The sequence below is a fragment of the Syngnathus acus genome, chromosome 14 (assembly GCF_901709675.1).
Source record: "Syngnathus acus chromosome 14, fSynAcu1.2, whole genome shotgun sequence".
In the NCBI taxonomy this organism is placed as follows: Eukaryota; Metazoa; Chordata; class Actinopteri; order Syngnathiformes; family Syngnathidae; genus Syngnathus; species Syngnathus acus.
Genome location: NC_051099.1, coordinates 760275 through 787908, shown reverse-complemented (window position 1 = coordinate 787908; position 27634 = coordinate 760275). Strand labels below are relative to the sequence as shown.

The window sequence follows — 27634 nt, the reverse complement described above, 5'->3', positions numbered from 1 at the left end:
CCGAGTGGGATGGCTGTTCAATGGATTCAACTTGGAACTGAGGATGTAATTACAGAGTAGCGCCTGTAGAGGTCCAACTTGAACAGTCGATGTAATTGAAAGAAATCCAAATAGGAACGATGCGCAACATGATACAAGCAATCCCCCCCGAGCCGAGCCGAGTTGTTCAGATATGTTGTCGAGAATGTCATTATTTATGATGGAATGCAAGCAGTGGAGACATCTTGTCAATGTGTCAGTTCCTCATGTCATCCTGAAATATTTTGTAAATGGGTCTCATCCTTGTGTCAATTGTGATTTCCTCCCATCAGCCCCCTTCCCTTGCCTTCACTTGCTGCTTTACCACTCACTCACTCGCTCACGCTATTCTGTCTTGTTCAGTGTTCACTTGCATGTGCTACTAAACAAACAAATGTGAGCTAGCACGCATGGATCAAAAGCCATAGGAATCGCTATTAATATTACAAGTGAATTTTATTCATCACTAATAGTGAATGGACAAATCCCCCCACCCAACAAGCCCTGGAAAAGCATGTCCGAGTTTAGATGACAGCATTTATTTCTTGGCATTGAGTGAATAATACAAAGTTGGAGCTAAATGACAGCTCAGTTTTCATTGCCCTTGACTAAAAAACAAAGTTACAGCGTGATAATAGAACCTTTAACACTGTTGCTTTCTGTGTGAAACAACATGCAAATCCTACATCATTTACCATTTCACACTGACATGTCTTGTGATTTGTGAAAAGCAGAATTTAATGAAAGAGCTTCATTTGCAACAATGCGGCAAGAAGTGTGTGTTGTTGTTTTTTTATACAAACTGCAGTCAACACAAGCCAGTAGTATCCTTTTGCCTAATAGTGTGTCCTTACCAAAAATATTTTCCACTATATATAGGCACAACAGTAATATATATTTCTATGTCTATTTCAGCATGTCTAGTGTAATCTATGGGGGGGGGGGGGGGGGGGGGGGGGGGAGAATCTATACACATTTGCAGATATGTAAAGACGGAAAGCATAAATTTGGGGTTACATCATCCCTCTCAAACGCCATGTTTGTGGATAACTGAATGAGCAACACGAAACCTCAGGCAGAATAGCAAATGGGCAAGAGAAAGAAAGATCTATTTTAACGGCAGAAGGCACTTGGGAGGAATGAAATTTGTATAAATGAAGGTGGAGCCTGCGTGACTCCTTCACCTCAGTTTGGATCCATTAGTGATCTCAAATGAGTTTGTGGTATTGAAACTCAGTTGACTGTGTTAATATTTTAACAAGGCGGTATGAACAAATCCCTATGTGCAAATGTTTGGGCAGATCATCTCGACCATGAATTACATTTGGTGAGTGAATATTTCCCAAGAAAAATGTCAAAATGGTGAAAGTGAATTGCTCAGCTGTTAAAGAACTATAACAACGTTAACAACAACAACAAGGTGTGGAGTAACATTTTGCTGGCCACATGCTATGATGTTACCTTTTTATCAGTCATATGAATACAAACTTTCATACTCCTTTTCTGATTGGATCTATTTTTCGTTATCTTAAAAGGATTAAACAACACAAAGTACCTATATACAATCAGTAAAAGTGTTAACCTTCCAGAGCTCCAAAAGTAATGAATCTAACTTTTAAAATGATATGCTCCGCCCCACCCACAAAGAAATCTGACATGTTAAATGAGATGAAAAGGGCATTTTTTGGAGGCGGGGGTTAAAATCTTTGTTGATGACCGGCTTGGTTGTTCATTGCATTTCTGTCTTTTTTTTGTTGAAGGGGCGAGGGGTCTGGAAGGCTAACTCATACACCCTGTCAAACTTGTATTGTGATCATGTAATAGTGAACGACGCACAACAAACAGGACAGTAAATTCTCTATATACAAGATGAACAGCAAGCTGAGAAGGACACTTAAAAAAATCAAGAAAACGCAACGCAGCACTGATTGTGTTTCACAGCATTTGACTGGCACTCTTCAAAACCTCTTTCTAAGACAACAAACAAAACAGAGGTCATTCTTTTTTTGTTGTTGTTTGTGTTTTGACAAAAGAACCTGGGCACGGCGATCCCAGCGGACAAAGTTCAATATGCAAGACTGCTCATGAAGCGCATGTTGATATGCAGAACGTTCGTTCTTTTTTTCTTTCTTTCTTTACCGGTGGCAAAGGTAGAAATGCTTACAGGTTGATGCAAAGTGGTTAAAGTAACATATTTAAACCCACAACCAAATAATAATTACAATAAAAAAAAAAAAACACAGTTAGTATTTTACAAATATTTAAAAAAGTAAACCTTTATCTATAGGCATTCAAAATATATCCCATCAAAAATAGTCTGACAAATTTCAACAGTAGAAAATAAACGTTATAGAAATGACAAACGGTTTGAAGCGTCATGTAGAAATGTGTCATGTTTGACTGATTTTGGTGGGACGATGTGTTGTCAAATATTTCATCCAAGTGGATTTGAGAAATCACTTTCAAATCCATGCTTGAGGTCAGCAATACGTATTGAATATGAAAATGTTTTTGCAAACCCTGCAAAATCTTATCACCTTTGGCAAAAAGTTGGATTGAAAAAGTCACGTCGAGAGCTCAAGAGCATGAACTCCGTGACGAGACTGCCGAGACTGCAGCCGCACATGTCACTTGTTTCACTTGGCACTTTCCCACTGTCATCCTTGCGGTCATTTTCATATCACAAATGACGACTTATGTCGAAAGTCACCCTACAAAAAGGACCAAAGACGCCATTTTAAATCCAGCACACTTACATTCTGATCAGTCATTGAACACAGTGTCATGGAGAGCTGAGATGGCCCTGAATAAACAAATCAAACATTCCTACCTAAATCAAAGTTCATAATCACCCCCAAATATCTTATAATAATAATATCAAACATAAATAATAGGCATACCTCGTCCTCCGTCCGCACATAGTCCACCCCGTCTCCTTTGGCTGGAACTTTGTAGCTACAACGCAGATCACGTGGAGGTGAATGCGTGTCCAACATGTGGTCTTTGACGGGCGGGCGGGCCCACGTCTTACCTGTTCCCTGCCTGCTTTTGACTTGCGAAGTAACCCCGCTTATACGCGCAGCAGATCCCGGCCGATATACATATCAGTACGACCACCACCACCACCACTCCCAGGACGATCCCCACCACATCAATATCATCTGTGGACACACAAATGGGACATTTCTTTTGAGTCAACTCGAATTAGAAAGCAACAAAAGTGATGTTACCCATAATGGCTTGACATCCTTTTGAGGCAATTACTGCACTCAAATGATTTCTTACTTTCGAGTTCTCTGCCACTAAGCAGGCATTACGGTCCACTCTTCATTAGCAAACTGCTCCACCTATCTCAGATTGGTTTCAATGACTACGGTGGGTTTTCCTTTCATTACCGCAGAGCGGGGGGGGCAAACATTTCTGTCCACAGGAGTACTGTATAAATAAAGTAGTCCATGAACTCCGACGAACTCTTGGAATCTGAATTTCAACTATGTGTTGATGCAGCACTTACAGACTTCCATCTTCTGCGGCGCACACTCAGCATATCCTGCATCGTTTTTCGCTCGGCAGTAGTACTCGCCGGCGTCTTCTTTTCTGACTGAGATGAACTTCTACGGAAGGGGAAAGAACAAAAGAGCCAGTCAGTGTTTTCAAGTGTGTAGGTAGCCATTTGTGAATGCTGACAATCTTTAGTAGCACTCAGATGTCAATAGTTTCATGTTATCCATCTGTGGCATTGTTTTCCCACCAGTAGAGAATTCACAGTCCAATGGTGACGGGCACAGGTGCAAAAAGAGCTAGTATCGTCCAAACCTCATTCGTTTACAGCTGCCACTTTCAAATGCATCTGGAGTTTGACACAAAGGAGGAGACTGCGCTACGATTTGGCATCTTAGAGGCCAGCGTGGACTCACTCGCTCGCTCGGGTGAGTTAGCGGGGCGAGCAGCGTCCGACCTCCAAAGCCAGTCCGTTGAGGAATGTGCGAGCGAGGACAGCACATTCATTCCCCTTGTGGCTCAAGCCCTCCTGCACCCTCAACTGTCTACCCAAAATATCCCGCCTACCCCTGGGCGGGCGGGCGGGCGTCCAGCCACCGTTCCTGCCTGCCTGCCTGCCTGCTTGCCCCACCCTCCTCGCTCATGCGTGTCCTTGTCCAAAACACACGCGCGCACATACTCACCAGAATTCCTGTTTCCGAGTTGAGCGTGTATGACGAGTTGAAGAACTTGATGCTGCTCTTTGGGTCCTCAGGAATTTCCTCCCTGTTCTTGAACCACTGGTACTGAGACTTAGGGAAACCCTCTTCCTCCAAGCAACTCAGCTCGGCCGACTTCCCGAAAGGGACCGATTTGGGGACGTTGCATTTCGGAACCACCGGCTTGACTGTTGTGGCAAAAGAAAGAATCAAGAAGGGAAAGAAGGAAACGATGTAACAGCGCAGCATCCAATGAGACGAAAAAGTGGATGCAGAGCCGCCGCCGCCTTCCTCGCAACGAGGATGCGTTTACGATTTTTGAGTGATGCCAAAAAATGCAAGCAAAACTCGGCCGCCCAAGGGCCGCAGCCCTTGCTTTCTTTAGCACTGCGATTCAGAGCAGATGCAGTTTCAGAGGTTTCCCCTTATAGCCCAGAACATGCCTTTGCAGCTGGGTAGGTCCAGTCCGGTCACAACACATCCTCACATGTATGCCAAAGGCTTGGTGCGACCTACAACACGGTGTCATCTTACCGCATCCAAAGTGTGAACTCACCGGGCGGGCAAGGTCTCTCTCTTTTAAGGGCAAAATGAAATCATGTTATTATTAGCCTCAAATTTGGAATCCTCTTCTTTTGCTCTCGCATTAATATCACCATACGGTGACGTGAATATCACGATGTGACACATTGCAATATTATTATTGGAAAAACCTCGAGAGAAAAAACGAGGGCAGATTCCGGATCGGCGCAAAAAGAGTGGTTCGTACGTTTATTTATCTCTGATTAAAAAAATGGTCAAACTTTGCTGACTGGTGGTCTGACCCCAAAACAATTGGGAACCACCGATTTAGCGTAGCGTACCTCGAACGACGAGATCAATCGCAATCTCGTCAAAGGACTTGAGGTCTTCGGCAGCTGTGACCTCGCAACGATATTTTGCCGTGTCCAACCGAGTCGCGTTGGTTATCACCAACGTGGCAGGTTCTCTGATCACCGCTCGGTTCTCCAAGTCACCTGCGCAAAGAATAACGTCAACGAGCGACTGAATAAACGGCTGAATTTGCGTACGACTGGTTTACCTGAAACTTTGTTGTTGAAGTACACATAGCTCGGTCCCTCCGCTTTAATCTTTTTCCACTCGATTCTCGGATTGTTTGTGGAAATGGAGTCGATCAAACACGATAATTCAATTCCTACAGAGTAGACGAAAAGACACAAGCAGTCAGCACAAGCAGTAAATAATTTTCTTTCTTTCTTTTTTTACTTACTGTCAAACTCATCCGTCCACGGCGAATCGTTGTCCGTCTTCAGTACAACCGCCAACACACTCAAGTAGCCTTCAAAACAAAGAGACAAGGGCATGCGAAATAAGACTTTCCGCCGCATTAATCTTCGTGATCGTGATGATCTCACGCTAATTTGCACAATACCAGCTGACATGCTCCAACCGATGCGCCGTGTTCCTTTTAAGACTCTCTCTCTCTCTCTCCTTGGGGATACATATGCTCATGTGAAATACCATCAACTCCCTTGAAGGAGATGAATGTCAATCCCATATCATGCATGATCTTTCTTCCATTGCTTTGGTTTTTGTTCATCTTCCATTTCTAGTTATGTTTGTCAAACTATATTGTCAGTGTGTGTGGGGGAGTTGTTTCCATACACTGGGTAATTGCGCACGGAGGCATGTGCTCTTTCAGGGCAAGCTCACCATGCCAGTAGTTCAACTGGCTGCCGAGCCCTTTTCTCTCTCGCTCTCTCGCTCTCCCTTCTCTGTGGGCCTGACGCTATTGCCTGATGCTTCAAAAAACACTGGCCCAAATAGGGAGGGCCAACAATCAGCAGTGACCACTGGCAGAGCTAGGATATTTCTAATGGGTGGTGGGGTCACGGGGTGCCCAAGGATATCGGCCCCCTCTCTAGGTCCGCCACCGGCGGTGACATTATGTATGTATCTTAATCAAAAAAGGATCGGATAGGATAACCGGAGCTTGCCCTTTGGAGACGTGGCAAGTGTCTAGGGGGGAGGTCACCTGCTAAAGCAGACAATCTAAGCTGATTATCCCACTGCCTTTTTTGGAGATCATGACAAGACGACAGCTTGTTTAGTGCAGACGTAGCAACATGTCATCACGCTTGAAAATATCTTTTGAGAAAAACCTGTGCATGTGACGCAGGACTGCACAACATGTACTGTGTAACTTTAGATGACATCAAACTAGGCCAGGCATGCTTAGGAGTCCAAAATATCAGAATGAAATAGAAACCAAAGATGATGTCTTCCACGTGATTCATTTCGGACAATAACTTTCTGTTCAGTGGAATTCAGCTTCCTCTAAGGACTACAAAGGTGTGTCCTCATCACTAATTCGGCGAGTACTAGTACAGATTAGGTGCCTAAATGGTCGGGGATAAAAAGCTTGAGAGCTTTGCCATGGAAAAGACATGAAAAATCTTGCACAAAAGGATAAGATCACTAAACGTATTCATCGAGCCAATAAAAAGGACAAATACAAGGACCAGGACTTTAAAATATGATCTAAGACGGATAGACATGATGCCATTCTAAACTAGAAGTCCATCATCGGTAGCCGTGTAACCATTTGTTCATCTACTTTGATGAAAACAGTCTGTCATGTCACATTATCTTCATTCTCCTATCTTCATTACAGCCTCAATGCAATGATGACCATTGCCACAGAAATGTAATGTGCTTGGCACGTGACCCCCCCCCCCCCCAATCATTTCATGGAATAGAGTAGACAATGTCCTTTTTGACACAATGATTCCCAAGCACCTTGGCGTGCCGTGGGAAATCAAACAATTTCACCTCTGAAAATGATGGATGACCTTCTTCAGCCATCTAGCACCATTTGGATGAAGCACAAAAGTGCATCAATGTTTGACCTCCAAATGACTCTTCTGGACGAATGGACAAAATTCCCCACAACAATGCCAACGAGATCTTTTTTAAAATGACTACACCCAAACGTTATATCATCGGGTATCATTTGTTTTGCAGATGACCGACGTACATGATCAGCTTGGTATATTTGGGATGACTTTTCTCTACTGAGTGAAATCTGCCAGTCAACAAATGGATATCAAAGTTTTTTTTTTTTTTTAAATCCTTACTTGCTGACCCCACCATCTGTAATCTTCTGGTTTAATTCCTTTCTAAAGTCTCTCTCTCTCCTTCAGGTTTGACATCACAGACTGAGGTTTTCTTGATTCCTGCACTGTGTAATAAATCCCTCCCTCCTCCTTGTTCCCCTTGTGGAAAAATACACCGTTGGCTGTGATGGTGAGGTCGGTATCATAAATAGAAAGGTTCAATTAAGCAACCTCGAGATATTCCCTGCCTTGTGCGTGCAAAGACTATTCCCACGCCCTATCAAAGCATGAACATCAAAGTATCCACACACACACACACACACTGATATCAACCAGTTGCTGTTTTCGATGCGAGGGCTGCTCGTCTACGATGAAATGAGCTCTTGGTATGACCAAATATGGAGCAGTTGGGGATTTTATGTTTTAATCCATTATATTATTCATCCAGCTGAGTACAGTCAGTTCAATAAATGTACACAGAAGATTAATTTTCTCAACTAGTTTGACAAAAATGAGTGTTGGTTCCAAACCAACACTGCTGCTGCAACTGATATATTTTATTCGAATGACATGACGTGCCTAAAAATGTCTGACCTTGTTTGAACTTATCCGAGGTTTTACCGCCTTTTCACATGAGCGGTAAAGGGAGCAACACGTTGGACGCCAGGTGCATGTGGAGCGTGGATTTGCACAAACGCCACATGTCCTGCATACCCCATTTATTCACTGCAACACTCCCAATTTAAACACAAGGCAAACAGGGATGCCAACCACAGGCCAAGGACCACGTAAAGAAAAGGTTTTGTTTTATATGATATTATTAAATGAGGTTACACCGCCCCACATTCATTTCTTTCCATTTGTCTAAAGATACACAAATATTCAGTGACTCACGAGTGACTCACAACTGATTCGGATAAGCCTTGGTAACAGATGAATCAGAGTACCGGCAGGTCATTCCAATTTCTTTCATGTTATCCAGGTGTCGACTAACAAGGTGCAGTTTACTGCCACCGGGCCTCTTTGTGTATGCATTTATGCCGCATTTACATATGTTACTTGAGGCAATTATCTGGGAGCTCATTCAGGCCGGGCGGGGCGGAGCGTTTGCCTTACTGCTGGTGAGCAGGGCGGCAGGGTCAAATACTCCGCCAGAGCCAATGAGGGGAGCTGGGGGGAGGTGATGGTGTCACCGAATGCCTAGGAACCTGTCACTTTATGTCAGTGTTAATGTTTGCATGTGGCCGCTTTGACTTCCAACAATTACAGCAAGTTCACAGGGTTGGATTAAGGGGAGGCAACTTCTACTACTATTCCACCTTTCTCTTCAGATCATCAACGTTTGGAAAAATACTTGCTCCAGGGGTCTAAAAAGTGGCCAAATACAGAAGCCCATTCACTGGCTTTGTGGCATTTCACTGAACGGCAAAACGAGGCCTGCTATTTTTGCTGAGTTGAAAACATGTATTTCTCAATTTAACAACCCTAACAGAAAAAACAAGTAAGAATCGAAAGACATATTTGTACTCCCTGAATGGTTTGATTCAAAGTGACTTGCAAAGTCCAGAAGGTTGACTCGCCATCAGCAGCAAGCCTCCCGAGCATCCATTTAAATGCTTTTCTGCCCTTAATTTGGTCTGTCAGAGAATTGTTCCCATCACAGCATTATCGTCTTTGACAACCAGTGCACATGGATATCAACCGTAGCAGCAGTAGTCCTGATGGTCCACATCAAGTTTGAAGATTGTGCACCCTGTAAAAACAAAGCTTCCACTGACACAAGTGAATCAAAGTACAAACAATTTTCACAGAATGATCATGAATGCCAAAATGACTCATTGGACCAGTCATGTGAAGCATCCTGGTGCAGAGCTTATCAGATCCTTGATGCTGTGTTGTCACTCCGCCGCTCGCTTCACATGGTCCAAAGAGCCAAGAGGGCCAATGGAGAGCGACACATTTTTACATTACAGGAGGGAATCGATGTTTAATTGAACAGAAAAACGCTTGTGACCGATTGAGCTACGTATGTCCATTTCAAATACTTGTGGAGAAAGACACTTAGCGTGACCCCAGCTCAGATATGTGTTGTATTTAACTCATTTACTTGATTGCCCTCATGTAACACTGTCCTTCCTTCCTTCCTTCCTTCCTTCCTTCCTTCCTTCCTTCCTTCCTTCCTTCCTTCCTTCCTTCCTTCCTTCCTTCCTTCCTTCCGCTGTACACCCTTAAAGGGGAGCTCCACAGTAATATGTTGTATGTGCCCCAACTAGTCCAAACACAGCATTTGTGGAAAATGAGTTAAGCATCTCGGGAGGCGGCCATTTTGCCTCTTGCTGTCGACAGAAAATGACATCACGGTCGACAGCTCTCAGGTCACAGCCAATTTTTTTTTCTTTGAAAAATGAACGGTGAAATCAATCCATCTTTGATGACACCATTTCTTCTGTCAGTCCAGTCAGTCTATGCAAGGCCAGTTATTATTGCTGATAAGGACAACCAAAGAACTCAAGAGTGCAGGTCAACTCTATAAATAGTGGATCAGCAGCACCACCAGAGTGAGCCCTCGCAGCCCACTAATTGGGATGGCTAGGAAGCGCAAAGTTTCAACCTTCCGCAGCGTTTCTGACAAATCTAAAGACCAAATCATTGGCTGCTGGTTTTGACACTTGAAGGAGACAGTAAAAGCCTTGTCAAAACAGTTTGGGGCGCAAAGCCAAGCGTGTGAGCAGGCCTCCCCTGGCGCAGCAATTCAGTTATGCGAACAATGTGACATGCCACACATGTTGGCTGTCCACATGAATTGGTGAGCTCCGTGGCATCACTTTAAGGACCATTTGATACCCAAGAGTGGGGCTTGGATAATTCAACTCACACTTTTTCCGCTGGAGTTGAAGTGAAATAAATGCCAGGCATGATGCTTTGCTTTGCTATCATGAAAATTTGTGCTCAATCACACCAGTGGCGGTGCCAGAATTAGCTCCTCGCCACACTGCACACAGATGGCATCACTCGCGCTCATTACAAATGCTTCACATTCTAGTTGGGGGCTGCCCGACCCCTTTCTTAATCCTAATTAGGAATGCAATTTCCACGCAGGCCTCTTTCCAGCACGATGAAAATAAATGTGTATGACTGCAGCGTTGGATGATGGGAAACATGACATCACATGAAAGCCATTTGGATGGCATGAAAGTCGGAATGTTGCGGATAACGTTGGACTGCTTCGAAATTTCAAACGTCATTGAAATGTTGACAATCATGCCCCCGTCACTGTGAATCAACCGATCATTTCACTCCAGCATAATAAAACTCTTACACTTCACAGGCTAATCAAGTTGATGTTACAAGGAGCAGAACCACTTTGCAGACATCAGCACGGAGTGGAGAGAACCACCATGAGCTCATGCCCAACTCACAACGGAACAATACACACACACAAAGGCGGACAATGCAAACGTGTTGACTTAGCAGGTCCAATCTGCTTTATCTGCCTGACTTCCTGCGTGGGCTAAGGACGCCCGCCCGTCGAGGGCTAAAGCGAAAGGGCGGCGGACACAACAACTGCTCGCACAACTCTGCTGACTTTTAATTCTCTTTTCATGAGTTGTGCATTCGGGCTCCGTCGGATTCAGTCGTTCATTGATTTAATTTGCCTGCATGGACACTTTTCTCATGCCATCAAGTAAATGCATGCAAGGGCACCCAATCTCACAGAGCACACAAGGCAGGCGTGCCCTGCTCTGCTCTGCTCTGCTCTGCTCTGCCCTGAGGATCATTTCGAGCTTCAACTTTGTCAAATGATGAAAATAAATGATGTACAAGTCTGTCGTAGAACCTTCATGAAAAAAACAGGATGCCGAGTTCAATGATGAAAGAACCCTGGGACCAAATCAGGGCTGTTCCTCTCTTCAAAACACCGACAACCCCCTTAAGACAACAAATGCTCATACAAAGATTTAAATAGTAAATAGTTTGTGAAGGCTTGCTGAGTTGTGGAATAGGGAATGTAACTTGGACAACAGCTGGGAAAGGAAACAATCTGAGGCTTCTGATGCTGCGCACCACAAGCGACCCCCTCACACCGCCTCCCGGAGCCGTGCTTCCATCACCTGCTCCGAGTGGAATCCATCATGGGTTTCCCTCGGAAATACCAGACGGACTTTGGCGCTGGAAAAGCCACTGATACACACCTGAACCTCCATTTTACACCCTTCAATTCCTTACATGATAGTGTCAAAAAGATATCTCTGATAGAGTAATGTGTGGGACGGGCCTGCAAGGAATATTCGGACTGCATGGAATTCTTTGAGTGCGCTTGACACACCCGCTCCTAATAAGCCGTGACTAATAGTCAAAAAGGCTAAAAGACCATCGTAATCTTCTTAGAGGCATCACTGACTCAGTTATGAGTGTTGGACATTTACTTTGGATCCCTCGTGATGGAGACTGCTATTCTCATTTTTCCAGACATCCATCAGCAATTTACAGAGATGCACATTTGCGGCGTTGAAAGCTAATAAAAGCATAGGATAATTGCTCCAGCTCAAAGCAGTATGCGCAAAGGAAGAACGGTGAAGAAACTTTGATGTGGGCAAGAAAGAAGCAGCGTGTGGAGGCAGGCAGGCAGGCAGGCAGGCAGGCAGCAGCACAAGAAGCACATGGATTCCAGTTAACATTTCATGCTGTATCTATTTTCTCAAATGATTGCTCGGCTTTTCGCTGGTGAATCCTTCATGATTTAGTCATTAATGTAAACATTGCGCTGTTTTTTGTGGTACAAAAAATGGCAAAAAATGAAGAACCGAGATTTTTTCTTTTCTTTTTTTTTTAATCGCAGTGACCCAAAAAGTAACAGTTTTGCAACAGTTTAGCGCATTCTTGTGACTCCAGTTCACAGGGAGACGCCATTTGGCACACATCACCAAGGCAATGAAGGAATGAACATCTCGAATTTCTCCACAAAATATACGTAGATGAGATAAACAGAAGAACAAAACTGGACTTGCATCCCATGTCATGATCATTTTAAGTCATGGGAGGTCCACGCTAATTGTGGCTCTCAAAGGAAGCATCTCCCTGCTGTAGAGCATTTTTTTAAGCTCATATGTTTACGTGTTGCTAATGACCGTGGAATTTATGCTGATGTCTCAATTAAAGTCTCAGCGAGGAAATGGCATTTGCGATAACATGCTCATTTGGGCTATTACTCGGGATGACAGGATATGAAGTTTAATGTTTGGAATTGTTTTCTAACAACAACAATTATATCCTTTTACAGCAAAAAAAAAAGTCATAGAATCAGGAACTCTCCTCACACAGATGTGTGTAGAATGTTGGCTGTTTCACGGTCAGTTCCTTCCTCTTGTTTTTCCAGTTACTTTTATCCAGTCAACTTAAGAGTTATTAACTTAAGAGTTATTAATTACTGTGATGACACATGATAAAGTGGTGAAAGCCACCCAAATAGCTTCCCTTTTCACTTTTGGTTCCTATGACACGGAAAAGCAAGCAGAGCCCGCATGTAAAGCCCTTCATTCTATCGGAGCTCAGACAGAGGCCAGCCACCATGCTACAAACGCATCGCCTATGTCTGGCATCCGGACAACTATTTCAGGCACGTGCATACCCCAAAATATGCGCTCACACACACACACGTGGCAAGTGGTGTGTGTGTGTGTGTGTGTGTGTGAGAGCTGGATCTGAGCTTCAAGTCATGCATTAGCCCCGATACAGACCATTCAGGATACAGGTGATGTTTTGTGACAGAATCAAGAAAACGCATTAATGCTGCTGCTGCTGCTAGCTAGCATCTTGAATTATTGATTCTAGTTCGATTCAACAAGTCACGTTTTGATACAACAAGTTTTGTCCCCCCCCCCCAGAACATTGGTATGGTGAGAAAGATATTTGAAGATAGCAACAGCTATTGAATATTTGACCAAAAAGCTAATGGTGCACTTCTGCCATTCGTGGATGGACCGAAACAACCCAAGAGTGAGCATGGCCAACACAGACCGTGGCCAGGGGCACATTCTCCAAAAAATGACCCAGACTTGAGGTTTCAAGTGTGCCCAAGCATACATCGCCTCGTGTGAGTGATTTGTTGTCGTGACTCACTGGCGAAAATGAGTCAAGGCCATCCGACATCAAAACATGTGCTTGTTCTGCAACCTAAAAAAACCCCCAACAACAACAAAAAACAGGTCACACACCTCCCCAACCATTGTCCAGTGTGAAAATGGCTGGTTGGTAGCAACCCATGGTTGATATGGGATCATGTGCTCGACAGTACATCTTTGAGCAAAAATAGAAGCTGGCATTTGGTTTCTATCACGTTGGAAATACTGTCCGACACGTTTCATAGAATCAAATTCCAATTATTGGTCTAGGTTGTTACTTTACTCAGCTGTAGTTCAACACTTGACCTATTGTGCTCGCAAACTGAACTCGAGTTAGTGTTCTTGAACACACACACCGCTAATAACTCATTTAACTGGGCACCGAGATTTCTGCATGGAGCCGTCATTGCCAAGTGTGGATGTACTGAGTCATTCATTTGTGCAATGAAGTCAGAGATGTATAATTTCTGCCCCTCGGGATCTCCCTAGCGATGCGATTATGAAAGATACGATGTAGCTTGATGACGTTGCCAAAAAGTCATCTATTCCAAATGATTTGCCGAAAACAACATTGTCTGATTGTTATCCTTAAAGAACCATAAATATTCTCATCATAGAAAATGGATGGATGGATGGATGGATGGATGGATGGATGGATGGATGGATGGATGGATGGATGGATGGATGTTTGAGAGAAGTCATTTTTCAGAAGCATTATCAAAGACCCCATTTTCAGGTGGAGCCAATGGTTTGGAAATAACTCATGGCGAACACCTGAGCTTTAAAGCGCAATTGCCTCTTTCTTTACAGCCCAAAAATAAAATGGTTCCTGAGCCATTTTGTGGTTTTGAATGTTAGTGTGAAAGTCTCTCATCCATCTCGTGCATTGCCTCGGCAAAAATGAACAGGCTAATTAGTTTGCTAGCTTCCCGATTGTTGATCAATGGTGGCCTGGTTTGACCTATTGATGGATGCACTGTTGCTATCCAGTAAAGACACAAGCAGGACTTACTGTGTTTTGCCCCCTCAAGGGAGCATGTGACACCACCCCACCCCACCCCATCCTCCGATAAATATCATCAAACAGGAAGTCATTTGTGTGCTGTGCACAGATACGTATTTAACGGTTCAGTGCAGCAAGAGAAAACATTCATGCTCAATGGCCTCCTACTCTTTCAATTTTATTGACAGGCTGCTTTTCAAATTGAAAGCGGCTTTTGAGATATTTGACCAAATCTGTCAATTTGTCTGGAATCTTTCTTCACAGCTTGCCCTCCTCCTCTCTGCTGTTATCAGCAGGACAGACGGACTTTCTTTTTATCTTTCAGGCAAACAGGTGGCCGGCCGGCCGGCCGGCCAATATTGTTGCACCTCATGGAGGAGGTTTTTCAAGCTCCATGTGTTTTCCATTTGGAATGTTACATTTGCTTGCATGGACACTCAGCTTTGGGAGGGACGCTGTAGATATTTCTGGTGACGCCTGCTTGCGCCACAGCTCCAAACACCTCCACCCACTCCCGCTCAGCTGTTTCGGCCAATTCCAGAGTAAGCAGCCGTGTGCCGCCGCCGCCGCATTCGCTTTATACACTTTGGGGTCCACAATAGAGAAATATTCATGACAGCCTGTAAGGAATCTTTTTTATGATCAACTTTGTCAAAATTGGAGTGAGCAGTACTCAGTCTCCCCCTCTCCCGAAAAATCATTTCTTTCTCGCTGTGACATCTGAGCCCAGAGCAAAATGTCAATATGCCAGAGCTGACTCTCACTCAGGGCTTTCTGATATGAATAACTCCTGACTTGGAACAAACAAATGCAGAGCATTAAGGGACTTCTTTGTGTTTGTCTGCTGCTCGATAGCGAGCGCCGCCGCATTGCAAGCCGTTCTCTCTGTCCTCCAAACATTTGCTCGCAAGCTTTGGGTGGGTCAGGAAACATCTGACAACATACGGGCTCCTAAGGGAGCGACTATCTGCAGTCATCTAAGGGGATATTGACTCCTGTCTCGCCAAGCCAGCGCTCGGCCGCACACGCCAAACAACGAGAGAACCCTCGGCTTTCTTTTGGACAAATGTTTGAAGAGCGTCAGTCCATGAGTAGCAGTTTGAGAAGCGCTGTTGTGTGATGAAATGGCTTATCAGCAGAGTACATAACAACAACCAGCTCTTTGACTTATCTAATCATGCAGATAAAGAGATGGCTCCAATTGGATTTTGTTGTCATCCATGAATGAAAAGAAAGATAAAGTGGAGCCAATCATCCAATCAAAATAGTGTCAAATCTTGAACTTTAAATGATGCTCTACCACACTCAGAGTCAACAGAGTCAAAGTAGTCCGCTCAAAGTTTGTATTTGATTCAAACGAAGCCACTTTGAGCATCTTCCGGAGTCTCACATAGTTTTGCTCCATGCACTCTTGGCAAAGACAGAGCAGATGCTGGCTCTTCTTTGGAATATTCCAAGGCAAAGTGCTCAGATGAAGCCTAAAATGTCAATGCATTCCATGAGGTCCGATTGGAAAGTCTGCTGTAAGCATGTGCACTTAAAATAACAATGGCCTGTGTCTTTTGCTCCGTTGACAGATGACTAGGATGATTTACAGCTATGTTGGCTTTAGCCTTCACTTGGAATAGCTGAGGCCCATTGAAGAAGACAACAGACAAGGGAATGAAATTGCAACTAAAAAGGCACATCTGACGATAAATCGATAGAACGCAAGCTTGTGTGGCCTCGAGACATCCACACGAAAACGACTTTTGACGCAGCGTGACTCCAAAAAGAAATGTATTTCAATTAGTGGTGGCCTATCAGTGGCTATTAGTATTTCACAACACAGCCTTTAGCCAGCTTCAATCTAGCCAGATTAATGCTGTTTCTAAAGACACGGGCAATGCTGGCTCAGAGCCAGTCGACCACATGGCTAAGCCCCTGTCCGAGCAAGACAAAAGAAATTCTTAAATCTTCACCAGCTCACTGCTCCCTCTGAAAATGTCAATTGTTCTCCTGCCATGCCCTGTCACAGATTTGCTTAGGGGAAACACTATCAAATTTACTGACTAAAGCCTCCAAAGCCTCAGGTTATAAGTATACGGTCAATTATGTGTCCCATTTTTTATCTTGCAAGTCATGTTTCAAAGTTGACCCCTTAAGTTTCATGTCTATCATCCCTTTGAACCCACAAACATCTTCTGAGTATGACAAATTGTATCTAAAGTGGAAAAAGGCTGCAGTGTAATTCGGATTAAACCGTTTATACACGTGAATGATCCCAGGAGGGTCTCATGTCTGTACTTTGATCGCTATTTTGGTCCCATCTCATGCCTGAGAATGAACCTGTGTCCAAGGGTAAGACGGAGAAACACAATTCATGCCAACTCATGTTAAGGTTTGCAATGCTATGTTTCCGCAAGTGAGTCAAAATAGGTTAGGAGCAGTGTTTCAAAAATCTATTAAAGGTACACTGCTAAGGCCAAACTACTTGATTGGACTATTATATGGCTCTTCCCTTGTTACTGATTTTCTTGCTTGGTCAGAACTAAATCAGACTCAAAAAGGTCACGTAAACAGCCCTGCTTCCCAGAATGGCTGCTCACGTAGCTCAGCAACAAGTGGCTTATTTAACGATGAGTCATTTAAAACCACGCGGCTACGAAGATGATTTGTTCCTGAAATATTTCTTTCCTCCCTCATTGTTATGGTACGAACAACTGGAAAACCCAGAGTTCGCCTCCACAGGTGTGCGTTCATCACTTCCAGCTGTATGCTGATAAAACGGCGGCGAAAACACATCGAACCGATTCTGTTCGCTTGTTTTACAACGCTTTGAAAAGAGTTCACGGGGGAGAGAGAGGGGGCGGGCAGGCGGGCAGGCAGAGCAGAGCAGAGGACACTGACTGGCCCCACTCCTACCGCGGACAGCCTGTGCCTGTGCCTGCCTGCCTGCCTGCCTGCTTTATTCAGCCGGCAGGAAAAACCGTTATCTCGCATCACTACTTCGAACATCGCCACCGCGGCCCCACAGCCACGCTAAATAGTTAACGGCACGTCCACAACCATGTTTAATTCACAAGCACCGGGGCGTCCTTTGAACTCCAAAGACAAACTTTTCCGAAAAGTAAGCAAAACGCGATGGGGTGCACACGCTAGAAGTGACGATGGCGTTTCTGTTCGTTCTTGCGATGCGGGCGGGCAAGCGGGCAAGCGGGCGAACGATGAATACGAGCAAACTGAGAGTCAAACGATGGCTTGGGCGAACTGATCAAAAGCGGCTTAAAAACACTCGACCTGCTTACTTAGTATTCTGTTAGTAAATTGTACCAAAATGGCGACTATATATTTGTAAAAACACGAGTCAGTCCGTCTCTTTTCCAAGGTAGAGGTTCTCGTACGTCTGGTGTGAGTTTTAGTGTTTGACGAACCTTGTCTGATGGGATCGCTTTTATATCCAGCGCTCAACTCAAATCGCGAACAAACAGCGGCACAAGTAGCTGGACTTAAACTGGCGCGCTCCTTGTTGACAAAATACAATAACCGTGAGTCTGCTGGATTGAGTTCTATCTTACTTACAGTGAGTTGAGAGGAGAGTCAGGAGGCAAGCCAGACGCGCTTTCGCCATCTTGGAGTCGACGCTATGCTCGCTTTGACCCGCGGTACATGCGCAAAGTAGCCTAAACAGATTTGGCATCGGATTGAGAGGGAGAGAGAGAGAGAGAGAGGGGGGGGTTACGCGAGGGGAGGGGGGAGGATTTCCAGTAGGTTTCCATAGCTACCGGAAAGCATCAGTCAAGTGGCCAAGAATTTCTAGTTGATACGAAGTGTGAGGCTTTTGTTTTGTTTGACTACTGTGGCCTTGTGCTACGTTGCAGTTGCGCCAGGGAGCGAGCAGACCCCAGTGGAAAAAAAAAAGAAAAAAAGAAAGCGACTGGAACTCATCTTGACTGAGACTTCCAACTCCTGACGTAGAAGGTGTCTGCTATCCATCCAGAGACGAAAATAAAGTGGAATGTAACTACAAGTAAAACAATACAGTCAAGTTACACAAACTTAAGGTCGCATATCCTGGTCGGCGGGGTCACCAGTGTATTCCAGCTGACCTCAGGCGAAGACAGAATCTGCCTTTTTCAATGTTAGATTAGACCTCGGGGCTTTCGTGTACTTATCTCCCAAGGGCTGAGCGTTAGTTGTACAATTGAAAATGCTTGTGTGTGTAAAATTATTATGAAGGATTTCAGGGCAAAGTCAATAAGATTGTGATTACTCTTTGGTAAGCTTTAATCTGTTTGCTGTTGTTGCTCAATTTCGACTCAACGTGTAAATGTACCGTCCAAATATGATGCTACTTTTTCTCAGCTGAACTTTTGTCATGCTATTTTTTTCATCGTTAAAATATCAAGATGGCATTATTCCATCAGTACTGACAATGAAAGGGAGAGCTACTTTGACTTTTCTTATCCGAGAGCATGAAATGACATTTGTTCTTGCTATTCGAGCTTGAATTGATATAGAAAGCCTTTGTGGCTCAAGCGGCCAGATGGCAATAGGCCGTGGCATCCCAATGGACCTTGGCTGTTATTGCTTTAATGCCAAAATAATCCTTCACCAGGACCAAACTACAACTAGTAGAATTTTGATTTATAAAATGGATGATAAGGGATATAACAGAATCCCGCCCATTCCTAATCATGGGCCAATCATTTATTTTTTTAAAAAATTCAATCTTCCACAACTTCAGTAAAATCACAAAAAGTGTAGCAAACGTGGTTTTGCGTTTTCAAATCAACTGGGCTTTTCTGGGCTGGTCTTTTAATTCTATCAGCATTTTGGGATAAACCTTGGTGTGTAAACAAGAGATACATGCATAGAATTATTAAAAGAAGACACATTACAGATTGGATGATTTGGCCATATGGTGCTTTGGGATAAACTCTTGAGATTAGGAGCAATTTATGAAGTCCATACTAAGAAGTGGCTCGACTGTCACATTAAATGCGTCTTTAGGGTTGATTGTGTACGTTGTGTACTGTAATAGGACTAATTGTGTGAATTATGCTTGCAAAAAAAACAAAACAAGAGACAGTATACATTTGTTATGTACATCTTTTGTGGACTTTAAAGAAATATTTTCCAAAACAATGTGAACTTTAAATTACAGACTGTCACTTTGGAGTTTTCACCGAATTTCCAAGCCTTTGGATGATGTACTAGCCATATTTTTAGATGAATTACAGTAGAGTGGGCCAGCTCCATTTTGAGTGAACAGGTACACTATGAGACATCTATCTGCACATGTACTTTATGCAGTTCACTTATTTCAATGGAACAATGATGTTGACGTCCCCCAGAGCATAGACAAATACAACATAGCTAAATTATGCACCAAATGCATCAAGCTTTCCACTTCGTGAGCTTGATGGGAAGAAATAGAACTTTGGAACACACACACGCACACACACACACACACACACACACACACACACACACACACACACACACACACAGACACTCTTTTTTTCCTCCATTGTGTTCCTTGTGTCTTTTGAATAATAGAAGTGACTTGAGATGTATTGAATTCTCAGATTTATTTGCAGCGCTTCGAAAAGCTGGCCTAAGAGTCGATCGACTAAAGTGTATTTTGAAATCTTTTTTTTGCTCGTGTCCCTTGTACGGTAAATACCTGGACATACAAGATGAACTAATGACCTCTTGTCTGATATTCTACTTTTCTGTGTATCCAGCAAAAATGATGAATTTGAGCACATTGTTCCAAGACTTTTGCATGTAGTCCAGTGCATGTATGGTGGACCTTGCGGGGCACCAGTCACTGTAAACAATGTGAACTGTGGCACAGTGGTGTCCTCATTACAGCCCAAACCGAGGGAGGCATGTGCGGACGCCACCAGACTGACTGCACATGAGCAAAGCCTTCTGCTGCTTTCCCTCCCTCCCTCCCTCCCTCCCTCCCCAGGCAAGCCATTTGTCATTCTTCTCACCCATCTTCACTTACCACTTGTAATTGTTCCCACACATACATACGTACATACTACGTACGTACGTCTTGTAGTATTGTGACTGCAAGCACAACATGGATGCGCAGCTTACCAAATGGACCGACTGGCATTTTTGCAGGGGGAAGGAATGCATCATCGGTTCTCTTGGATGAATGCATTTTTGCCATTGGATTACAAGGATCATCAGAAAACAACCCTGCAAAAACAATAGCTATCATTAAAGGTATCAGTTAGGGCTGTAACAAAAACGATTAATAAATGAAAAAATAAATCAAATCTGTTCTCGGCCCTGCAAACGTAGCTATAATTAAAGGCATCAATGAGTGCTGTCACAAAAACGACTGGTAAATAAAAATAAAGAGAATTGAAAATAAAAAGGATAAAGAAATCAATAAATCAATCAAATCGATTCTCTCCTGCAGGCCCTGCAAAAAGTAGGTATAATAAAAGGCATAAATGAGTGCAGTCAAGCAAAACTATTTCATTCAGAAAAAAAACCATTTGGATTCAACCAATATGAATGGAATCATATACCATGTCTCCAGCAGATACGTATGTATCAAATCATCTTTTATTGGAGCGGTGCAGACCTCATGTTTAAAGGCAAAGTTAACACGTGCGTGATATTTGCGTGGACATGGTTTAAGCTCCGAGTGCTGGCTGCAAAAAGGACTAGTCACCCTGCATCTGGAGGAAGATGCACAACCCCTGCAGGAGCGCCAGGACCACCGAGACGCTTATTAGCCTTATGGGATGACAGAGCTGTCCAAGCAAAACAGAAGCGTTCCTACAGAAAGAGGCCATTTAGGACGATAGAAAAATGAATTTAGTCACGGCTTTGCTTGCAATGCTAAAAATACATGAAAGTATGCCATGTTGACACTGATTATATTGCTGATTTGCTGGCACATCTGTCTCCCCCACCAATTTCACACATCTTTTTATTCAGTGTTTGCAAAGCAAAGCGTCACACCAAATCACCGTTGATATGAATGCGGAATGTTTGCTTTTCCCAAGGTGCACATACATGACTCTTGAACTAGCACTCTTAGCATGAAATTGAATGCAACGCTGACATACTTGTGCAGTTCTTAGCAGGTACAGAATGATTTGGATTCCTTTAAATAGTGCATCCACATGATGCCACATTCACTGATCAAATTTGACACTCCTACCATTTCCTATTTATGCCTTGTCGTGAATTTATACATGATTTAAATCAAATTAGAGGCTGATTAGGCAAAAGGCACGATTCAATGTATGATGTCATTTGTCAACCTAGTTTTAAAGTAGCAATGCTGAGGCTCCTTCTGAACAACAATCAAGATGGGTACGTGCAAAATGAACACTTTAATGTTATGAACATTTGCACAGACTAGTATAGTAATCAGCTTGGATTTGAGCCAGTGATACATATCATTACTGCACCAAGGTTTGTTGTTGGTGTGAATCTGCTTTTTATGTCCAAAAGTAAACAGCGCTAATTTGAAAAAAGATCAATTGTTCCTTTTAAATTTGACGTCCACCGACATTTCGCGTCATTACAAATGGAAGTCCCAGAGTCGAGCGTTGAGGCGGAGCGTCTCACTCCAAGGACCGAGGACCATTCCGTATTCAAGGCGAGGCCGTAAATCTCGTGCCGTATTGCACTTGCTCGTTGAAAAGCTATTTCTGGCTCATTTATGCTCAAAGAAGCAAGTGAACCCGCAACCTCAGGGATGTGGAAACATTGAACTCAAATTGGATGTGTTTGAGCAGTCTCGGACGGAGAGGATGAACTTGAGAAAAGAAAGAAGGACCTGCAGTGAATGAACTTTGAAACATCTGATGATACGTCGTACTTAACACAAGTCCATTCTTTCGAAAGGAATTAATCCGGCTCAGCTAATAAATGAGTTTCTTTCAATTGTTCATTCAAAACCTTTTGTCACCAGTTTCATCCAAACGAAATGGGAGAAAAGAAAGTGTGACATCGTTTTTGTTTCCCATGCTCCACTCATATTTCTCCCAGTTTCTCTGGCAAATGAACAGATATTAATGACCCATAATCCATTTGATATGAGTGAGTGATCAGACTTTCTGCAGGGAAGGAAGGATTCTCTGGCGGCCGTGGCAAGAAAATGACTGTGAATAATGTGAGCGTGCGCTTCTCGTGCCGATAAAGCAAGCTCCCTCCATACGATGCTCCGAGCCGTGCGGATTGGATGCCGAGATGTCGCTCTGGATCTCTGAACTGGGAGATGCCAGGTCACTGATCCTGACAGATAGAAGAAGACTTTGAAGTGGGAGCTCCTGTAAATTTGACTAAGAGTGAAGATGAAACCACTGTAGCATGACACATCTCATGAATTAAACAATGCTCTTATTAACTAAAGTGAACTGCGGAAGTTGTCTCTCGGTGCTCGCCTGTGATCTTTTTTTTTTTTTTTTCCCTTCAAAGTCGTGTTTGACCACATGTGCGGGTAGAGAGATTCTTTCCTAGTGGGATGGCATGGAAAACTGCGAGTGGGGGGAGGTGACGGGATCTCCGATGCAGCGGACCAAAAATGCGGGCCAGATGCATCTCAATTCCAATTAGGTAATGGGAGCTGACAGCAGGCATGAGCGAGACACACAAACACACACACACACACACACATGCGAGAAGGGCTCAATGGATCTTTACAAGCGGCATTTGGCCGGCCAATGTCTCAGGGCAGGTGGGTACACCTCAAAGATGAAGACGTGAGATGAGGAGCGGCCATCGAAACGGGATCAATAACTGACAATGACATTGCATCATATCATACATGATGTACACGGCGGTTATGCCAATGAACTCATTCACTGGCAAGCCGGTTGATATCTTTGACGTGTCTATAACCATCATTGGCACTGAATGTCGCCTGCCCCACCTGTCCTTGATTCTTGAACATGTGTGTACTCCTTGCCTGCAGCTGTCACCAATCCCAACATTCTTGGCATGCATGGCACACAACACAACACAGCACAGCACAGCACCGCACCGCACAGCCAAGCCAACAAATTGCCTGCTTGGTTAAATCCGAGTGAGCACTTGACGGCGGCAACGGCGGCATGCTGCCTTGCCACCTCCAGTGAGGCACATAGCCAGAATTGGGTCCTCTCCAGCTGCCTGCCGGCCGGCTCACTGTTATATGTTTTCAATGTGCAAACATCTGTGCAAAAACATGAGACGGCTCCAGATACAAACAGCAAAATGAACTGGCTGTGTGGCTGTCTTCCAGATGCTTTACTCGTCTCAGTGTCTCCCAACAGTCAGCTGGGCCGTTTCTTGTCTTTGAGCTGACATTATTTTCAAGTAACACGCACCATGCACCTGCATCTGTTGGCTCGCTCATGACTCAGCCATATGATAAGTAAGGTCCGGCCGGGAATGGCAGTAAAATGCCAAGTTTGCATTCCATTTGTTTCTACAAACGAAATCGCACCGCACCTTAGTAATATGGTGGTGGGCAATGATTTTTATGCTGATCTTAATTTGCCGCAGAATAAAGAAAAAATGCCAACCTGTCAGAACAGAGAAACGTCTACATTTATGTTGATTGAATAGATTAATCATAGATTTTAACGGATGCACATATGGAATATTGAATTCAAGTTGCAATGACAACTAGTTTGTTAATTTGACTGAATATGATGATGTGTGTGTGTGTGTGTGTGTTATGGTGGTGAGAACGAGATAATTGTGGAATGCCCCCAAACTAGGCCAGCTTTTGTTGTGGATCAGGATTGTGGAATTCTAAAGCACCACGTGTATCTACAAAATGTGCAGATAGTCATCTATACAATATAGTAGTGTATTTGTGACATTTGTAGCCAGTTCATTGTACATTGATTGTGAAGCGATGCTACTTTTCACTGCAATCATTTTCACAATGTTAATAATCTAACAAATCCTTCTGTTTACAATGTCTATTTCTGATCCTTGGATTATGTGTCACGTGATACAATGCTCCAGTTTTACATTTCACAACAATACTATGTATAGATGAAACAATGATGTGGTTTTAATCTATCTGCTTTAGCATCTGATGTTCAGTTCAACAGAGAGCTAGCTGCATTGCTGGAAGTAGAATTCTAAAGTCTATCAAGTCAAACTGTGACAATCAGAATATCATCATTATTTCTACAATATCGCACAACTATTGTTTGATGCGGTGATTTGAAGCTAGAGGGTCTTATCTGTACCAGTACTTCAATTAGCCTAGCTGGAACTAACTGTGTTACTGTTTTTTAAATCCAGCTTTTGTCAAGCCCAAATAGGTTCAATCCACAGCAGAAATAGAGGAATTGGCCTGTTGTGATAAGGGGAGAAAACATTTTCAGAAAAATCCTACCAGCAAGGCTATGACCTTTCCCTTCACCTCATCCACTGTTTTCGGCTAGCCGCTGCCGAAATGCCAGAGAGCAAAACGGTTGTGCAGCTCTTGTCACCCCTCCATGCAGTCTCTTTTCCTTTTGCAAGTAGATAACCCTGTGGAGGTGATTTAATTGATCTGTCTTGGTCAATCAAAGCGTTCCCTGCCCGGAGCCAAAACCATGGGTTGGTTGTCAGTCTCATATGAAATCAAACATGGTGGAAGAAGAAGAAGCAGCCAAACCTGAGTTTATGTACTTGTCAAGGTCGGCAAGGTGTAATATCCCTGAGATTTAGTGATTTTTGTGATTGCCTGGTCGGAGAAGCCGTGATTCATTTTCAAGCTACGCACCAAGGCAGGTGCTCTTTTTCTCACTCGTATGGTCAGCTGCTCATCTCAGAAGGGAAAGAATGCAAGCATCATTTATTTATAGACCTAAATAAAGACAACCTTTGAGGATTTTGTTGTTGTTGTTTTTTTTAAAACATTGCATATTATTTGCCTGGTTCCGGAAAGACATTTTTTCCCCATTGCGTGAATTGGATCTCTTTAGCATTTATTCAAATGAGTTTTCATGCATGCAATCCGTTCAAAACGATAGGGCTGTTTAGAAAGATAGTGCCCTCTTGCGGTGAGTCAATGGAAACATGTCAAACACACAAAATGATTGGGGAAAAATATCACTTTGGGCCACACTACTTCACACCTGCAAACTGGAAAGAGTCTTTTTTAGGACCCCTGTCAGTCATGTGCCCCGAATCGTGATTACTGTTCTTCCCTTTACGGCGCCCGGGAATGAACCTCATGAGCACAGCAAGAAGTTCAGGGGGGGCGTTGCATATCATATTGTATCAAGTGTCTTTGGGTTTTTGAAATGCGCTATACAAATTTAATGAATTATTATTAATTATTATTATTATATGGAGTCGCTTGTCAAATCAAATGAGTAGTAGAGCCAGGCGCAATCTCCACGCAGGAAGGCGAGGGATAGAATTGAACCGGATCACCACCTAGTGAGTGCCTTATATGAATGTTTTTATATCGTACAGTTGTGGCATTTGATTTTTTGTCGATTTTTTTTGTTTTCGTGTGACTTAGGAGTGTACAGTATTAATGCATTACAGAGGAAGACAGATAAAACGTCCTCGAATCCAAAACAGGCGCAGGTCATCTGACAAGACGCTTTGGGGGCACCGAATAAATAATTGAACTCGGCCTGATCTTTAACTCCTTGCACAAGCTTATTAACGAAAGAAGTGAGAGAAGACACAAATACGACCCCACTCGGGTGAAGTAAGAAAAAATGGAAAACGTGTTTTGCAATAGCTATGACCAAGCGCTGTTACCGACAGTACACAGACAGGGTGAGCCACCGAGTGCTATTTGCAGTTGGGGTGTAGCTAGCAATCTGGCGCAACGACAGTACCTCAAAGGCCTCAGCGTGGGCTGAGTCAAGTTGTTGAACAGATGTACAGCAGGGTCCACTGGGAATTGGCTTGTTTGGTGTGTGTTGATGCTGGATTACTGTGCTGCCTGCTAGCACAGAGAATTTTTAGCAATCCAAAAGGTAGGTATGGCAAAAACAAATGAAGTATCGGGACATCAAAATACATGCTATTGTGGGATACACATTTTAAATACACATAAATGACCTCTACTTGGCAAGAATCGGTTAAGGGTGAAAGATCTTATGCCACTTTTTATTGACTGAATGAATCCAAAATCATGAAACAAGTGGACATTTGTGCATATGGCCCAATGTGACTTAATCGTATGAGGCATGAAGTCAGCAAATTCTGTTTGTAAAATAATATTATGATGATACAATCCAAACTTGTTCAGTCTTTTAATTCCATGAGACATTTCTCCATCCGCGGTGGCAAGTCAACGTACCCAACCAAATATGTGATGTGACGTTGTGGACAAAAATGAAGCAACAGCGTCCTCTGCTGACAGCTCATCACCAAAACAGTCAGACGTCTGGTGACATTATGACCTTTAATCATTTGAACCATTTTAATGTTGGGTCAAGATCTTGGGTGTTGTCACAAGAAACCAACACACCAAATGAAGACATGATCATGTTTTGTATTCTCTGTATAATCAATGCATGTAGATTTAAACTTGAGCTAAATGTAACATACTGATGGTTTTGCATAATACATGTTAGAGAGAGAGATCAACAAAGACAATACGGAGTTTTGTTGTGGTGGGCGGTAGACAAAAAGCATATTGACAAGCGGCATTGATCTTGCTGGCCCAGACTGAGTGATCCCAGGCACAGATTTGTGGACCTGCTTTCCTAGTAAAACGCTCAACCTTACATGAGTGGACTATCCCCATATGAAACCTAAAAACAATGAAAAACTATCCCATGGTTATCCCATGACTACTTTCAACTACATGGCAATTAACACAACACCGTTTTCTGTTTTATCAAAAAGAAAATACATCAACTCACAATACTGCCAAAATAGAAATGAATGTCAAAAGTGCTTGTACCGGACTTGTCCACACAGTTGATCATATTTTTGTGCCCTTCCTGTGCATTGACCCAAGAGCAGCGCTCCCTCCCTCCATCCCTCCCTCCCTCCAGGAGTCCCGCAGAGCAGAGGCAGCACGACGGGTTCGAAATGATAATGCATTAACAGGCTGTCTGATGTCAACGGCAACTGAGTCAGTCGAATTTCAAACGGTCCATATTTAGACATAACTGGGTTACATAGCTGACGCACACTTTTTCAAGTGCATCAAACAGCATGAATCATAACCGATTGACATAGTTACTGCACTTC

At 43.5% G+C, this 27634-nt stretch overlaps 1 protein-coding gene across 2 annotated transcripts; it reads right to left on the bottom strand.

Annotated features, from left to right (window-relative positions):
• Positions 1-538: 538 nt before the first annotated feature.
• Positions 539-18162, bottom strand: jam3b (junctional adhesion molecule 3b). Of its 2 annotated transcripts, XM_037269387.1 has the most exons (10): positions 18020-18113; positions 13450-13500; positions 5488-5556; positions 5299-5412; positions 5081-5233; positions 4203-4405; positions 3533-3632; positions 3050-3179; positions 2919-2973; positions 539-2729 (listed from the first exon to the last, which is right to left on the bottom strand). In XM_037269387.1, the coding sequence occupies exons 2-10, from the start codon at positions 13481-13483 to the stop codon at positions 2694-2696; spliced, it is 894 nt and encodes a 297-aa protein (XP_037125282.1). In that variant the 5' UTR covers positions 13484-13500; positions 18020-18113; the 3' UTR covers positions 539-2693. The 2 variants fall into 2 exon arrangements, with proteins under 2 accessions (XP_037125282.1, XP_037125281.1); XM_037269386.1 differs by lacking the exon at positions 13450-13500 and having other exon boundaries at positions 18020-18162.
• Between the last annotated feature and the right edge of the window lie 9472 nt (positions 18163-27634).